The following is a 16,889-nucleotide window of genomic DNA, read 5'->3' on the forward strand; positions in this document are numbered from 1 at the left end:
GCATGGGACACTGCGCAACGCCTTCATCTCCATTCTGATTTTCCAACAGGTATCACTTTCAAGCAGAACATACGCCATTAAAATTAAATCCCGCAACCCTGGGTCAGGGGCCCGTGAATGTTACTTTCGTGTTCGGAGCAACAGCCTTCGTGTGCCATACCGTCGACAGTTCAGCCACATTTCTAACGTCTGCATAGCAGTACACAGAGCACTCGCTCAGGAGATACAGGGCACTGTGTCAGAGTTTCCGCACACTCCACAATGAGCAAACTTTGACGCAGCGATTATACAACAAGTTATCGGCACATCGGGAGTTCGCGACCATTTGAAACATGGCTTGAAAACATTGTGGACGATGTCGATCCGCAGGTGTGTGGGTGGTGTCGTGATAGCGACGGACAGAAATGAATGACTACTTTGAGGTCTTTCAAGGACATGCTTTCAAGATTTCGTGGAGGAGTAAGACAGATAAATTGATCATTTTCAGAAGCAAAGCACGTCGATGGAATCTTCTCACTGTGCGTAGAAACCAGTGTCGTAGCCAGAGAAATATTTCGGGAGGGGTTCTATGCGTTCCCAGTCGAAAAGCACAAGCTGGGACCAATTAGGGATCATGCTGGTTCTTGATGGTTCTTGTGAGTTTGAACTGGTTCCAGCTTACCACAGGAGACCAGCTGAGGGGGTTCCAGCAGAACTGGAGTCCATGTACATTTGGTTTAAGCTGGATGATATCCAGTTGAAAGGGTTCGGGCATATGCATGTACAAACTGGTTTCAGCTGGATAATATCCAGTTGAAAGGGTTCCCACAGAACTGGAGTCCATGTACAATTGGTTTAAGCTGAATAATACCCAGTTGCAAGGGTTCCAGCTGGATCCATCAACGCTGGGATTTGTTCCATAAGCCAGATTAGATGGAACCGCTTGAGTTTCCAAATGATTCCAGCTTGTGATTTTCGACTGGGTTCTATGGGACCTTACATCTTACATGGGGGAAAAGGATTTTGCCTTCTCCCAGGCACCGCCAAAGGTAAGGCTTCAGTAAAGGGGGGGGGGGGGGGGTGAACCTCCCCTGACTAAGTCAACGGTACAAACTAGAAACCTCTAAAGCACGAAAAAGCTATTGCATAAGCTGAAGCGATTTGGGGTTTTCTCTTTTTGCAGTGTATAGCTTTATCATCAACACAATTATGTGTTTGATAATGACAGTAAAAAGCAATATTTTAAAAAAATTATATGACTTTCTGTCCTTCCCCCAATTTTGGTTTAATTGAATTTTGATTTTTCTGGTTTTGGTAGGCTGGAGTAAATGAGACAGGACATCTGCAGGGAATCTCAAGTGTCCAAGCATATGCCTGTTTAGAATTTGAAATCTAGGATTTGGAATAAGAGGTCAGATGGAAAAGGGAAGAGTAAAACTGCCAAATTTGGGGGTACATAGGTTGCCACAGCTAGCAGAACTGATCACAACAATGTAGTGCATAGTTTTGTTTCATTTAAAAGATATCCACTGTCATGAGCATACCCACTTTAGCCGCTGTTCAAAAAGAACCCTTTATATGTAATTAACATCCATCTCTGTTGTTATTGTGTTATTTGTCAACGATTGTCCAATTTGAAAAATAAGTACGCCATATTTATTAGCATTTCTAATGACACTCACATGAAAGAAAAAGTATATGCAAGGTGCACAATCAACATGCTATGGCAGTGATAACTGGAAACCTTGTACCAGTCTGCACACACAAAAGAGAGTCTAGGAACATGCACAAAGCCTAAGGCATTGGTTAGTTGCATTTGATTGATGCTAGTTGAACAAACAACAAACAGGGAAGATACCTAACAGTACATACATACTGATAATCCTGTCTGCGGTGTGCCATACTTTGAAACGTAACATTTAAGTATGCCAACTAAGAGCTCTCAAAAATAAACACAAGATGGTTAGCCAAGGACCACTTTATTTTTTGATCGTGTAGGAAAACACAGTGTTGCCAAACGGGCAACACAATATTTTATTGACGATGCTGGTGGTTACGCGACTGAATCAATAGTCCACTGACAAGTTTTTCATCACTGGCAAAAGTTTTGAAGCAGAAATTTTCCAGGTACTATTTTGCGTTAGCATATTAGACACCTTTGTCACATTTCTGAAAGAACAAAAACAAGAGGACAAGAACCTTCCGACCGTCACTTCGGCAGACTGTCTTGGTAATTGACGATTGCCATGATTTTTGCCCACAAGCGTATTTTGTGCAATGCCATTAAGGGCACAGAGACATTATGCAAGTATAGAGGATAATATTAATAATAAGAAATGTACGAGTGTTAGGAAGATGATGACACTTTCTGCTAAAAAAAACTGCGAACGGAACAAGCACACGGTTGACGATGGTTTGAGGGTGAAACCGAAAGAGAAGACAGCAGTGACAGGCGAGCAGAAAAGCCAGGAAACTGTAAGTGAACTTTACTGATAGGATCTCTGCAGCTTCAAAGATACTACTATTAGCTTTCACACGAGGCAACTGTTTTAGCATATAAGTGCAACAGTAGCCAACATACAGGGAAAGAATGTCCATATCATTGTCATTCACTGTTGTTCAAGTTTTTTTTCCTACACAGAGCAGGAATACCTTTAGCACCGATTTTACGTAGATTTCTCTGACGTTATGCGAGTCATAGCTGTTATATTCGGCTATCAATACAGCACGCAATGTACATCTTATTTTCTCAACCTTTACTTTGACGAAACTGTTGCAGGAACAAGCAGCGTACCTCCAGCATCACCACTGAAGTTGAAGGGACAGCACAGAAAACAAGGAACCAGCCATAACGGTTTTCACGCTTAAATCTCTGCACTGATCCTTCACGATGAGCAGTTACCTACTAGCCCACCTTGTTAAGTTAATACGTCACTAAAGACTGCAAAAGAAGAAATGAAGTAATGGTGACAGGCACATATTTGGTGCCTACATTCAGCTGTGAGGGTTCACGTTAAAACAAACGCACAAAATTAACTTACCCACAAAAGGAAGCAGCAGTACACACATAAAGCATCTGGTCAAAAAGCATGCTTAATATATTTAAATAGCAAACACTGAAGTTTGTTTTTCAAGCTACCGTGAAATGCAAAAATATTAAAAATGACTACCATAATGCTAAAAAAAAGTGGCAAAGAACCAAAGAATGCTGGGCTGTAAATCATAAAGAACTCTCCCGGGAAGTCCAGGGGATGCAGAGAGAGAGGAGAGCACGTGATGTGAACCACGCATGGACGTGTCCCGTGGCATTTATGATAACAAAACAATGAAGCACGATGGGAACAATGGACGAATGGCACGCGGTGACGGATGGTGAAGGCCTGCTGGCCACCAGAGTGAGGGCCACAAGGCCCTACATGATCAAGCAGCGGTCTGGATTTGTTGGGTCTCCCTGCGGATGATACAGAGACAGGGTGTGAGACATTCGACTGAACTCAAGTTACAGTACAGTTGGCCCTTGAATTTCATGAAAATTAGGGGAGAAGGGGCTATGCAAAAGTCAAAATTCGCAAATATAGGTAACGTGGGGACAATTTTAAAAGCAGTCATTGGATACTTAAAGGGGCACTAAAATGCAAGAACAAGTTCACTTCGAATTACGTTGCATGCTATGTTAATTTCATACTTGTTATCATAATTCAAAACTTTGATTCCATTTCCAAGCTACATAAAGAATTATACCGGACTCTTTCTCTGTTTGGCGTTATGCAGTGAGCGATGCTTCAGCTCATGCATCGGAGTTTTTAGTCGAACATGCGTGTGCCACGCCATAGAACAGTCCCGGCTAAAAACATAGTGCGCGTTGTAAAGTATCTGTAAAGTCCTGCGGACTGGCGTCGCTGTCCGAAGGACGTAAAGATAAATGTTGTCAGCAGGGTGTCAAAGCGAATCGAAAACCGAAAAAAAAATAAAAAAAAAATGCTATTTTGGTGCGAACCGGAACGGAATCGAAACCGTATACGTTTTTTTCGCTCAGGAGGGAAACAAAAAAAATTATTTAACGGTTTTTGGTCCAAGCAAAAACTTCACCGGGTTGGACTACGAGTAGGCGAATGAAACTGCCGTCGTGTGTTCTGAAGTCATGTCATGAATACTTTACAAGGGTTACTGTTACGGTGCAATGTATGTCGGTAGACTATGACCCTTAGGCTCCCTTTGTAACGTTTTATCGTTGACGCACATATACTTAGATGTATACGTGACAGGTTGTGACTCTCTACCAAACTGTGCAAACAGTGCTTCGTCTGTGTTGTCGCTTTGTGTCCCCTGTACTGGGGTTTTATCGCTTTTAAATGTACCACCAAACAGCCCGGTTTTTATCGCTTTTTTCTCTACCAATGTGCGACCCAAGGGGGCTGCGAAACGGCTTCTCTATCGGTAATCTAGCGCAACGTGTCCCTTGTTTGTGTTTAGAGCCCTTGTCCTGTGTTTGTGTTGTAGAGCAGCGAAGTTGAATACATTTACGTATGCGCGAGGGCAAGCGCGTGCGAAGTGGCGCCTCTTTTGTGGACAGGACACGAAGAAAAGAAAATGGAGCCGTCGAGCGCGTTTGTGAGTGAAGGTGTTCCTCGATTTGCGTCGTACTCGTGCAGAAGTGCTTGCTGGCGAGGAAGCAGCAACAGGCATTCGGATGGGACGCGATCGCACCAATCCAGCAAGAAAGTACTTTTTCTTATGACATCACGACAAACAAGTCCGTCTGTATCATGCGCTTCAAGAAAAGAGAAAGCCTATTTGAACAGACAGTCACCTAGAGGAACTAGGAGCTACCAATTTGTCTGCTGCCTATTAATATTAAATACCATGTATGCATATAAACGGGTTTACATTTTGCAGCATTGATTTTTTTTTTCTGGGAAGAAATATGTCCACCAGAAGCAGAACCGGTTAAAACCGGCATGAACCGTTATTTTTTTGCTCTGGAGCAGAATCGGTACCGGACCGTTTATGGTAGAACCGGAAAGAAAAACGTTTCGGTTCGACACCCTGGTTGTCAGTGAAACATTTACGAAAACTGTTGTGGGCTACGATTCAGTGAGTCGGTATTGAAAAATACAACAGTGTGCACCATGTCGCGCATATACGGAACACTACGATCAGACCCGTCCCCACATGCACAATAGGTATGTGAGCGCTTCTCCTGCTGTCTCATTGGATGCCGCCAATCTTTGCCTCCCGGGGATCCCATTCGTTGCCACCAAAGACGGCTGTTTTCATTGCGCTTTTCTTCTAAACGGGAGCGTTGTGTGACCTAATTTTGTTTGAATTGGACTAATTGAAACACAGACTTTCATTTGAGAGCAAGTTGTTTTTGCATTTTAGTGCCCCTTTAATGTCATTTGTGTCATAATGGTAGGCAACTGCAGTAGTTTCTTTCCGCACAGCTAATCTAATAATTCAATGTTTCCTTGGGAGCACTTTCAGAAGCAGACGAACAAACAAACCTTATTTTGAGATGATGAACGGAGAGTTTGATCACCAGGGGCGATACGCTTAAAGCAACTGAAGCACCACACTTTGGACCCATAATTTCCAGTCTCATTGGTTCAAAGAAACAAGATAATTGAAAGAGGCCTTGGAACCTGCCTCAGAACAGTTACTTTCCATCGAGAGATACCTGAAACAGCTTCGCACAGGCAACCTTGGGGCCACCCTTGTTTAGGAGGCTATGGTCACATCTATCCGCAATCTATAATTTCAGACATGCGCATATACGTAGGCTAGAGCCACTAGATAAGCTTCGCTTCGGAGTAGCGACACTGAGCTCCACAGGCAAGCAAGGAAGCCATCTTGTTTCCGCTCCACACATTTGCCATCCCCAGTTGAGGAGTGAGACAGCTAACATAACCATGCCCGCCATGGAGGCTGTGAGTTAGGGAAGCGTGTGTGATTGTTGTCCAACAGACCGTACAGAGGAGGTCAAGGTGAGCTCAAGGCTGTCGAGGTATCTACCGTGCTGAACTGCTCTCAGCAGGAACAACATTTCGGAGGACGCTTGACAGATGCCATTGCGAGCTAACAGGGTGCGGAAACAAAATGGCCTCCTCTTCTCTCTCCTGCTCGTCTTTGAACTCAGTGTCACTACTCTGAAGCAGAGCCGTCGCGAGGCGAGTTTGTACCCAGGGCAGGGCAAACCTAAAGCGCCCCTCTCCCTCACCGCCCTCAGAAGCCTCGTAAACAAGGAAGAATGCCCATTTACACTGCCGAGTTTGTAACTTCAAATTCTCTTCATTTCTACTCCGTACAGTCCAACCAACCTGCCAGGGCTTGCCGTTCGGCATCCTCTCTGGCAAAGGCGCCCGGGACGGCTGCCCCTCTTGCATCCCCGTTGCTATGGCTCTGCTCTGAAGTGAAGCTTATTTAGTGACTCTAACGTAGGCAACTATGAAAAGCAAAACAAATAAAAGCAAATAATCTAATTCACGAAAGCTACGCCCGCAAAAGTCAAGGACCAACTGTAATTCACAAGAAAGTGAATGTGTTTGAGCAGAATACTTTCAATGGTCGTCTCAGATTTCAGGCCTGGTACCCTTCCACCCTTTCAAAGTCGCGCGCCTTGCAACGGGCACATCTAATCCCCAGTAGTCATGCGTGGATAAACACACTGCGTTCACACTTTAACGCTCACAGAAGCCAAAATGCCACCATAATTTGTTTCAATTAAAAAGTGCAATCTTGCTCTTCAATTTTCACAAGTTTTACCGGCCGCCAGAATTATGATCGCTGTACGCGAGCGAACGCTTTCATGGCGATCCTTATATCGATGTCTTGTTTGCATGTACTTCAATGGGTGAGCTGACGGGAACCAGCAATTGAATCGTAATAGTTATCATTATAACGAAGATCGAAATAAACGGGCTAGACTGTACTTTCATCAGTGTGCAGTGACAAGATGTCCCTTCATGAAGTACAAGTGGACGTGATGGCACGGAAACGGAAGAATGTTCCTCAACTGAACATTCCCAATTTTTTTGAGACACTGAACTGAATAAGGTAGTTTTTAAGACAAATTAATTTTCCCTGGATTGCCTGATTACCGGACTTTTGCACATTCCCCGACGCGTCCAAAAAATCGATGGGTGACTGTATATCACAGATTAACGATTCCTCGTGAGGGATCCCCTGCCTCATTTGTGTATGGGTGAGCAAATGTTTGGAAAGCATGTCAATCAAATGTGGTGTGATAGGACCCGCATGTTTTTGGACTTTATGTTTTTTGAGACGCAAGGAGCAAAAATTTTGATTTATTTCAGCTATAAATTAGGGTAAACTCAGTCAGTACTGGTTGGGAAAAAAAGAAGCAAAAAATGAGCTTCTCGGACTTCAGGTGGACACAAGATGCTGAGCGGCTGTGCTGAATACAAAGTAATTAGCGCTCACGAGGGCCTGTGTTAGCAGCTCAAATTGCACTTTGGCAAGCTCGGTTTGGGGTATTTCGGGTTTTACCCCAAGTGACGCTGACGTAAATCTGGGAGTAAAAACAGGTTCCACTGGGTTCAACCATAAAACACAACGTTCTAGTAACACTAGCACATACCGACCCTGAACGATCAGCCAAGCTTTTTCTGTCTCGTTTGCTCGAAAGATGCACAAAAATTGGGAACCTAAAACTTTCTGAAGTTATATTCAAGCACTCAATGACAAAAGTTATGTCTGTCATGACACCGGAATCTGTCACAAGGTCTCAGAACCCTTTATCTAGAGAAACCGTTTATGCAAGAGACGTGTATGGGGTAAAGTATTGCCCATGGCAATGAAACCCTCTATTCATTATCTCACAATCAAGTTCTTGTTGTTGTTGCATGGGTGAATCCAACCTTATTCCGATACCCTAACCCACTACGATGGAAGGTGATCATGTCACTCACGTGTTCGTGGAACATGTGCTCATTGCCAGACCGGAAGCCACCTCCGCTGTGGCCCGAGGAGCGCTCCAAGAGTCGAGAGTACTGCCTCTTGTTGCTCTCCCTCGATGCCACTTCTTCCCCATCTGAATTTAGGAGAGCAGTCCGAAGGGACTCCCCTTGAGGCCACTTCTGGTTGCGCATCACAAGGTGCTCTGGAGGCCTGTGTTCCGTTCCACTGTCTGAACTCCAGATCTGGGATGCAATGAACAATAATGAATGTGTGAATGTTAAAGTATGCATGAACCTAGCAAACAGACCAGCCAATATGATGTCTCTGTGACTTACAATTTAAGAAGGACAATTATTGTAAATATCACGCAAACTGTTCAGAAGCGCGCCACATCCGCTAACTCATGATAAGAAAAATCCACCACTAAAGATGCAAGAACAAAATGGTTCCATTTTATTTTTCAAGTGGATCCGCTTGTTTTTCAAATGAATCCACTCCGGATTCCACCTCATATCTCTGCCTAGGATGTTTACGTAACTCAAGAGAATTTGTACAGGTGACAAGCAAGGAGCAGACCACAAGATTGCTCTGGATAAGTAGAAGTCGTGGGTAAGCAAGTACAGGGTTCGCCAAAATAAACTTCGGAGACAAGCTTTGTGAAATCGTGAAAATTAAAAAACTGCCGCCGCCTAACATTTGCAATCGGCTATACCTATGTTTCAGCTCCTTCCGTCAGATGGCGAAACGGTCGAACGCGACGTTGCAGACGATATTGAAACCAAGTGAACAAGTGGAACGGAATGCAGAGGACTACTGTGCAAAGTTGTCTGCAATGCCGCGTTCGACCGTGTCACCATCTGACAGAAGAAGCTGAAACACAGGTATAGCCGATTGAAAATGTTAGGCGGCGTCCTTCGTCTTGGTGACTGGAAATGCTAGGCAGCAGCTATTTTTTTTCACGATTGATCCACAGAGAAACGAACCAAGTGGCAGCATCGACATAAAATTTTGAGGCACGTTCTCTAACATCTACTTTAGCTTCCCTAAACTCCTTCTATTTGTTTTATCTTCATTACAAACCCCAAAGTTTATCTTGGTGAACCATGTACTTGCCTACTGTTCGACAGCATTTCAACACTTCATAAAATTTTTACCTTAGTAACCAGTTGGCTCTTAAGCTAATTGTAGATACAATACAAGCACAGTGTGCATATGCATTAGGTCAATGGTTCTCAAGTAATGTACGATGGGATCCATGCTTTCCACAGAACTTGCCCTGCATTTTTGCATACACGACACCGTAGAGTTCAATTTAAGTATTTCCAAACAATCCCGTTTCTAACATAGATGTCTTATACATAGAAAATATTACCTCTGACACATAGGCATGCTTGAACTCCTTTACACAAAAGGACACCTAATGGAAAGACGTGTGATGTGTCACATGGCAAAGGAGGATCTCCTTTTACGAAGCGGTCCATTAAGCGGAGATTGGCAATCTCCTTTTCACCTATGGCCATTGGCGTGTGGTATAGCCTCGAACAAAGGGCGATATGACGACAATACTCTCGAACGAAGGCTAGACTACGTTTTCATTTTTGAAGTACTCAAAGTCTGCGTACAGATATTACTGTTGCAGTACGTATTTTTAATTAATTGGTCATATTGTTATGTTTACTTACTATGTATGTCATATGTGTAGGCTGGTTCTAATGGAAATACCTAGCTAGACATCCTCGGGTGTATTTTTCAAACGAAACACCAAAAGAAGTTCGCTCTAGCCGTGTGTCACTGGCATGAACCCCCTTTGTGCAGGTGTCGTTTACAGCTCTAAAGGACCCCTAATGGAAAGGAGTTCAAATGTGCCCGTGTCAGGGGTATTAGCCTCGCTGTTTTAAGAGATCAAGACTCATCCCATTGACAAACACAGCTAACAAAAAAGTGTGGATGATAGTCAATATACTCTTATCAAATTAGATTAGCATTATTCACTTTCATGGGGTTCGTGACTGGGCTCAACCTTACAATAGAATGTCATAAATAAAGATAGAATGTTGATTGAACTGTGGCCGGAGAAACGATCGCAAGTGCATGTAACAGATTATTTTCTACCCTGTGATGTTTTGATGCTTGCCTGTAAATAGATATTTTGTAATATGAATAAGCCTGTTATATTTTCGTCATTGCGCGGTCACAAACGTGTCGCAACGCCAAGTGAGCCATGACGCCTCTGCGATGCAGCTAGTATGCACTGTCAGCACATCAAACCCCTCATTCAGAGCGACTCCCTTTCGTTCGAACTCCACCTTTATTCCAACAATTCCGGTCCCCTTCGAGTTCAAATTAACGGGACTGCACTGTACAAGGCTGAGTACATAGACAACCCGAGCCCCTACGTCATTGATTATGTAACGCCGGCGTGTAAAGCATGGTGGTGAGCACCTATCAGCCTTATCAGCCAGCGCATTCTTCCCACTTCTTGCCTACCATAGCAAAATATAACCTAGAACCAGTCTTCTTCTGACATCACAGGTTTATAAACAGAAGGTCGTATATTCTGCATCATACCGGAATTGTTCACCCAAGCATGATGATTTGGCCGCAACATTTTATGTTCAGATATCTCGTTGATAATCCGTGTTTCAGAGAGAATATTTTACACTACAATATTCACTGCACACTTCACTGCCCTTTTAAGCAAAGACAAGTTGCCATACACAGAAAATAAGATGCTTGACCGGGAAATATCCTACAAGTCCGCAACAAACATCAATCTACTATAATTTTTAGTAACTTCAAAGTTGATTCTCAGAAACAGGCAGTGTGACGGCAATAATTACGAGATACACCGAATCACTCAATCATGTGCTTCGTACAAACGACATTTAAATCAACGCCTTAAATAAAAGCAGCAAAATCCTTCTTACAGTGATGGTGGCCTTTGGTTTGATGACATGGGTGCGATGGAACTTGAAGGTAAACTCTTCGTCGCCGGCTTTGCGGCGGATCTGCCACCCTGCCAGAGGCACGTCCTGCACAGAGAGCAAACCTCTCCGTCTCTCTGACTGCGCTTGGGTCACCTCTTAATGACTTACCTTCGCTCCCTTGTTGTGCACTGCAACGTATTTGCCCTCGGCACAGTGGTCAGATACCTCTATGTCACCTTTCGCGGTGGCAGACACCTGCATGTCAGAATTGCTGTGTTCCTCTCGACGAGCTATGAAGGTTCGCTTGCGCTTCGTGCCACGAGGATGTGGTGTGGAGTACATCTCTGCGCCGGGACTGCCAGCTGCGAGGTTTGCACATAGCGATGTCAAACATGTCGGGCACAAAGTCTGACGTTAGCAAACTTGAGTCACAGTCCAAGAAGTCTACAGTTATAAGTGCGTGTGGGTGACGTTACGTGCAGTCGTATTGACTTGCGGATGGCAATCAGGGAGCGGTAACGGAATCTTTTTCGTTTCCGTTACCACCTCCGTTACTGGCCTATATTTGTCTCTGCTTCCGTTTCCTTATGTGCTCCAGTTTCATTGTTCATTTTAGTTTTATTTCCTCAATTAATCTTAGTTTGCTTCATTCAGCTTGATTTCACCAATTTATCTCAATGACACGGTAAAGGATCGTGATAATTCGGGTCCTGCAGTACTCGAATTATTACAGTAATTTTAAAAATCGTTTTCCGCGTCTGTTTCAGGTATTTCGAGTGTGCGATATCCATTTCTGTTACAGTTACCCGCTATATTCCCGGTATAATACTGTTTCCGTTACCTTTCCCTGACGGCTATCAAACATCTTCAAATCCACGCGCACAAAATGCAGATCTGCACCACTATCCGCAAATACCGCATTTTCTCGAATATAAAACAACCTTTCTTTTCAAAATCCCGCGTTCCAATGTCGGGGGTAGTCTTAGATTCGAACATCCATCCTGTCCGCGTGAGAGGCGGGAGCGGGCGACGGAATCGGGCCAATAGCGCAGTGCGACCGATACCACGTGTTGTGGTTCTCAGCGCCAGTCAGCATGAAAGAAACAAAGCAACGCAATACAAATGGGGACAGACTGTCATGGCATCGTCACTGCTGCGTTCAAACGCAAAGTTATCGCTTGCGTCACTGAATGTGGCAACAATTTAGAGGCAGCAAGGTGGTTCCAAGTATCGGAAGTAAATCTTAGAGGATGGCTGAAGCAACAGGAAGTGATCAAGAATTGCGCCAGCTCAGTGGATTTTCGATGCCTGGTGCGATGTGCTAGACAACGTGGTCGTGCGTGCTTTTAAGAAGTATGATTTGTCTAACGCTCTGAACAGAATGAAGCACAATGAGCTGTGGGCAGAAAACGACAAAGAAAACAGTGGCGAAGAAAGTGGTGATGAATAAATGGCATCGTGCATCGTTTCCAACTGTTATACTGCCTCCCAATCTCTGTTTATTTTTTTCCAAAATTGTGTACCCTGAAGTCAGGGGATCGTCTTAGGTTCGAGCCAATACAGTTAGCATTAGTGTCCTTGCCGACATTCCCTAGATGCAGTCACAACTGAGGGTACTTAGTGAACCCAAAATTGTGTGTCAGTGTGTGCCATCTGTCGCGTTCTTGTGCAGTTAACCGCTATCATTAGACACTGTGAATTGCGTAATGTTCCCAAGCAGTTTTTATGGTCAAAAGTAAAAGCGTGTGCGCGTAACATTTTCATACTGTAGGCTTTTCCCTACGAATGCAATGATCACGGACGTGCAGATATATTGAATAGCTGCGCAGATGCAGATCAGGGCTGTGCGAATAGTGAAATTTTTGTTAGAATCGAGTATGAATCGAATATGTATTTCTTCTATTAATAACAAATTGAATACATTCAAATATTGCTACATGTACTACTGCATAGGAAGCTACAGCTTGAAAAATATCTTGTGTCAGCATTCACATAATCGATCAGCATTAGGTGCAAGGAAACTATTCCACATGTAATGGCATTTTGAATTATGGAGAACAAGAATTAACTTGCTCTGAGACTCAAATGTAACGATACACTTGCGTAACTTCAACGGGAAAAGAAAAAAAAAAGAGCAAAGGTTTTCAGTGAACGTGTTTTTCTTATCATATGACATAATAGAGGTTGTGAAAACAACAGAAAACTTGCATATTTCAAAGAAAATCGATTATATCTCATTCATAGCTTTCAGTAACAAGTGGCCGCAAACTTACTGCACAACTCTTTTGCTTCTAGTAGTGACTTTCCGCTGGCAGCTAGAGTTGACCAATGTTACGTTCAACTTGCAAGACACTGTACAAATTTTTGTGCGGCTTTTTCCAACACCCAATATTCTTCCCACAGAACATAATGCATTGGAATACCGCTTATAATGGCCCATCACGACGCGCGGCACAACGGTTATAGTGCAGTCACTGACACCTTCCTCGAAGTAGGTGAAAGACCGAGAGCATTTGTCAGCAAATTCCGAAGCATGAATCAACCACCAGGAAGAACGCTTGTGTTATCTCCTCGTAACGAGGCGGGTGAGGGTGTCGTGCGAGGAAGTTGGCCGCCCGGGAAAGCTTCATGGCTTCATTGGTTGCGTTAAGTAGGCGCCCCGGAGCGAGGTGTTTCAGTCACTCCACTCATTTAATGCGACACAAGCACCACTCGCACATCCGGGAGTGCGAGACTGCCTATTCACTATGAGTTGGAAGAGTTAAATAATGTTGTGAACTTCTTCGTCATCAAGATTTTTTACACCTTCCATTAGTATCAAGGAGATAATGCGGTCCTGCGCTGTTTATAGCACGCTGTAGTGCAGTAAGGCTACAGCACAGTAAGGTAGAGTACGGCTCACGTACCCACGTAAGCCGTAGTTCCGCTTTAAGAGTACTCTAAGTCTTCGACAGAAGTGCTATTAAATATAATGGATTCAATAAGAGCTCAAGCTACAGTGGTTTTTTGTAGGGGTGTGCGAATCAGAATATTTTAAGTCGAATCGAATATCGAATCGAATGGGGGAAAAAAATTCCGAATATCAAATATTCGTGCAAAATTTACTGTATGATGGTGCATGAAAGAATGAATCTTTATTGTCGTCGTCGTCTACACAACAGTCTGACTTCCTCTTCGTCAGTCGTAACCCATGTTACATCCCCCTTTCCAAGATATAAACAAACAAAAAAAAGAAATGTACGTGTATAGAGACAAAAAGAAAAAAGAGAAAAAAAATTACAGAACAACAAGAACCTAACTTAAGTCGTTTTCTGGGTAGCGTTTAGGATGCCTCCTTTCACGGTTTGACCTCCTGTATGAGATTTCAGCTTCAGCTCTTTGGCTCTGGTGATTTGTTCCTGCGGTTTCAAGAACTTTCTCTGTTCTTGGTTCGTTGGCTTGAGTTACAGGTACTGTGGATGTTCTCGCTTCTCGAAGGTGTTCTCGGGTGCGAACACAAGACTTTTCAGGAGTCTGTACAATGTACGATCTCGGTGTTTTGGCTTTGCCTACAACAACCGCTGGCGCCCACGTCTTGCTGAAGGTGTCGTAGAGTGTGACGTTGGAGTTTCTTTCAAGATCCGGTGTGCTCTTGGAGGATCGATCGTAGTAGAACTTTTGCTGTCTTCGTATTTCTTCCAGTCTTCTTTTTACAGCTGTGGGTGGAACGACTCGCGGTTCTAATTGCTTTGCACTCGTGGGAAGGAGAGTCCTTGCCGTTCTACTCATGAGTCGTTGTGCTGGTGACTTGAGAATGTTATCTCTTGGAGTGTTCCTCCACTCCAGGATTGCGTAGAAAAATTCGTCCTCAGTTTTTGTCTTCCGCAGAAGTTGTTTTGCTTGGCGCACCGCTCTTTCGGCCATCCCATTTGATCTTGGGTGGTATGGGCTGGAGTAGACGTGTTTCACTTGCATTCTGGTTAAGAAGTCGTTGAATTCAGCGCCGGAAAACGGTGGACCATTATCGGTAATCAAGGCAATTGGCAGGCCATGTGTTGCGAATGTCGTCCTACAAAAGTTGATGATGGTACTTGCAGTTGTGGTTCCCAACTTTTTGACTTCGAAGAAGAAGGAATAAAAATCCACCATCACAACGTATTTTTCTTGATTGTGAGTAAACAAGTCCATTGCGACACGTTCCCATGGTAATGTGGGGACTTCGTGGCTGAGTAATGGCATCTTGATGTTCTTCACTTGATATTTTTGACATTGGCGACACTCGTTGTACTCTCGTTCGATGTCCGCATTCATTTCGGGCCAAAATACTGTCTCTCGCGCCCTTCTTTTCATTTTCTCTACTCCTGCGTGCGCAGCATGAAGCAACTTAGTTACAGTCTTCCTTAATTTGCTTGGTACTATGATCCGGTTTGATCGAAGCAATATTCCGTCTTCGAGATGAATGTCCTCTTGATAGGACCAATACTGCTTAGCTAGACGATGCACGTTGTCTTTTGTAGTGGGCCACCCTGAGGTCGTATACTTGTTGAGCTGTTGTAACTCGTCATCTGTATGGGTCGCTTCCTTGATATCGCGAAGCCTTTCTTGTGAGACAGGCACGAATTCCAGAGCATTCACGTATACCTTTTCTTCAAGTTCGACCATCCTCTGGGTGTCTGGAAACCTTGACAAAGCATCCGACAGAACTTGTTCCTTTCCTGGCCTGTACTTTACTTCGATCGAGTAGGCTTGTAGTAAGAGCCGCATACGCTGAAGCCTCAGTGGGCACTGATGAAGTGGCTTCTTGAAGATATTCTCCAGAGGTTTGTGATCCGTCTCCACCGTCACTACGCTGTGTCCCAATAGGTACTGGCGAAACTTTGTGCATCCATGAACTATAGCCAGCATTTCTTTTTCTATTTGAGCGTAGTTCTGCTGAGTCTCAGTCAACGTTCTCGATGAATAGCTGAGAGGCTTGCCATCTTGCAGTATCACTGCGCCAACACCGGTCTCGCTTGCATCTACCGATAACGTGATCGGTTTGGTCGGCGTATAGTATGCTAGTACGGGTGCCATCGTTAGACCCTTTTTTAGGTCTTCAAAGGCTTGTTGGTGGCTCTCAGCCCATACCCACGCTACGTCCTTCTTCAGTAATTCTCGTAGTGGCTCTGCCCTTTCTGATAACCGCGGGAGAAACTTGGACAGGTAATTAATCATTCCCAAGAATATTCTGAGTCTTCTGACGTTGGTTGGCTCCGGAATTGCTTCTATGGACTTTGTTCGTTCGGGGTCTATCTTCACGCCGTCAACCGTGAGAAGATGTCCGAGATACTTCACTTCGCTTTTTCCAAAGTGGCACTTTTTAGGGTTCAGCTTGAGATTGACTTCTCGACACCTCTTCAGCACATTCCGAAGGTTTTCATCGTGATCCTCCTTTGTGTCACCCCAGACCAGGATATCGTCCATGACGACTTGCACCCCTTTCAAATCATGCAAGATCTCGTGCATTATTCGCTGGAAAACTTCAGGAGCCGTGCATATACCAAAAGGCATTCTGTTGAAGCGGTAGCGCCCAAACGGCGTGCTCATAGTACATAGCTTAGAACTTGTAGGATCGAGTAGTATTTGCCAATACCCAGAAGCAGCATCAAGTGTCGAAAACCACTTCGGATGACCAACTTTTTCCACTACATCTTCTAACGTCATCATAGGATAGTGTTCTCGCAATAAGGCCTTGTTGAGGTCGACTGGATCAATGCATATCCTGACTTTGTTTGGTTTAACCACCACCACCATGTAACTTGACCATTCTGTTGGTCCCTCAACCTTTGAGATAACACCATCCTGCTCCATCTTCTTCAATTCTTCGTATACTTTCTGTCTCATAGCGACTGGAACCTTCCTGGCTGGCCGAACGACGCCTTGCACTCCAGGCTTTAATTTCATGCTGTACACGACGTCTTTTACTTTTCCCAATCCGTGGAAAATATCGTCGTACGGTTTTGCTACTGGATATTGCACTTGTGGATTGGTATCTGTCTCTGATATCGTTTCAATTCGTTTTAGCAGTCCGAGTCGTTCACACAACGA

The 16,889-nt window shown here is 44.1% G+C and overlaps 1 protein-coding gene across 1 annotated transcript in view; it reads right to left on the bottom strand.

Annotated features, from left to right (window-relative positions):
- Positions 1-1,941: 1,941 nt before the first annotated feature.
- The window catches only part of LOC135388622 (lamin Dm0-like), a 30,165-nt gene continuing 15,217 nt past the window's right edge, over positions 1,942-16,889 (bottom strand). The window contains exons 7-10 of the mRNA XM_064618272.1: positions 10,992-11,185; positions 10,824-10,928; positions 7,908-8,138; positions 1,942-3,430 (exon numbers count right to left, since the gene is read on the bottom strand). Of these exons, the coding sequence (XP_064474342.1) occupies positions 3,392-3,430; positions 7,908-8,138; positions 10,824-10,928; positions 10,992-11,185 (569 nt within the window). The 3' untranslated portion in view covers positions 1,942-3,391. The remainder of the gene's footprint in view (positions 3,431-7,907; positions 8,139-10,823; positions 10,929-10,991; positions 11,186-16,889) is intronic.

The sequence above is a fragment of the Ornithodoros turicata genome, chromosome 3, assembly GCF_037126465.1.
Source record: "Ornithodoros turicata isolate Travis chromosome 3, ASM3712646v1, whole genome shotgun sequence".
NCBI lineage: Eukaryota > Metazoa > Arthropoda > Arachnida > Ixodida > Argasidae > Ornithodoros > Ornithodoros turicata.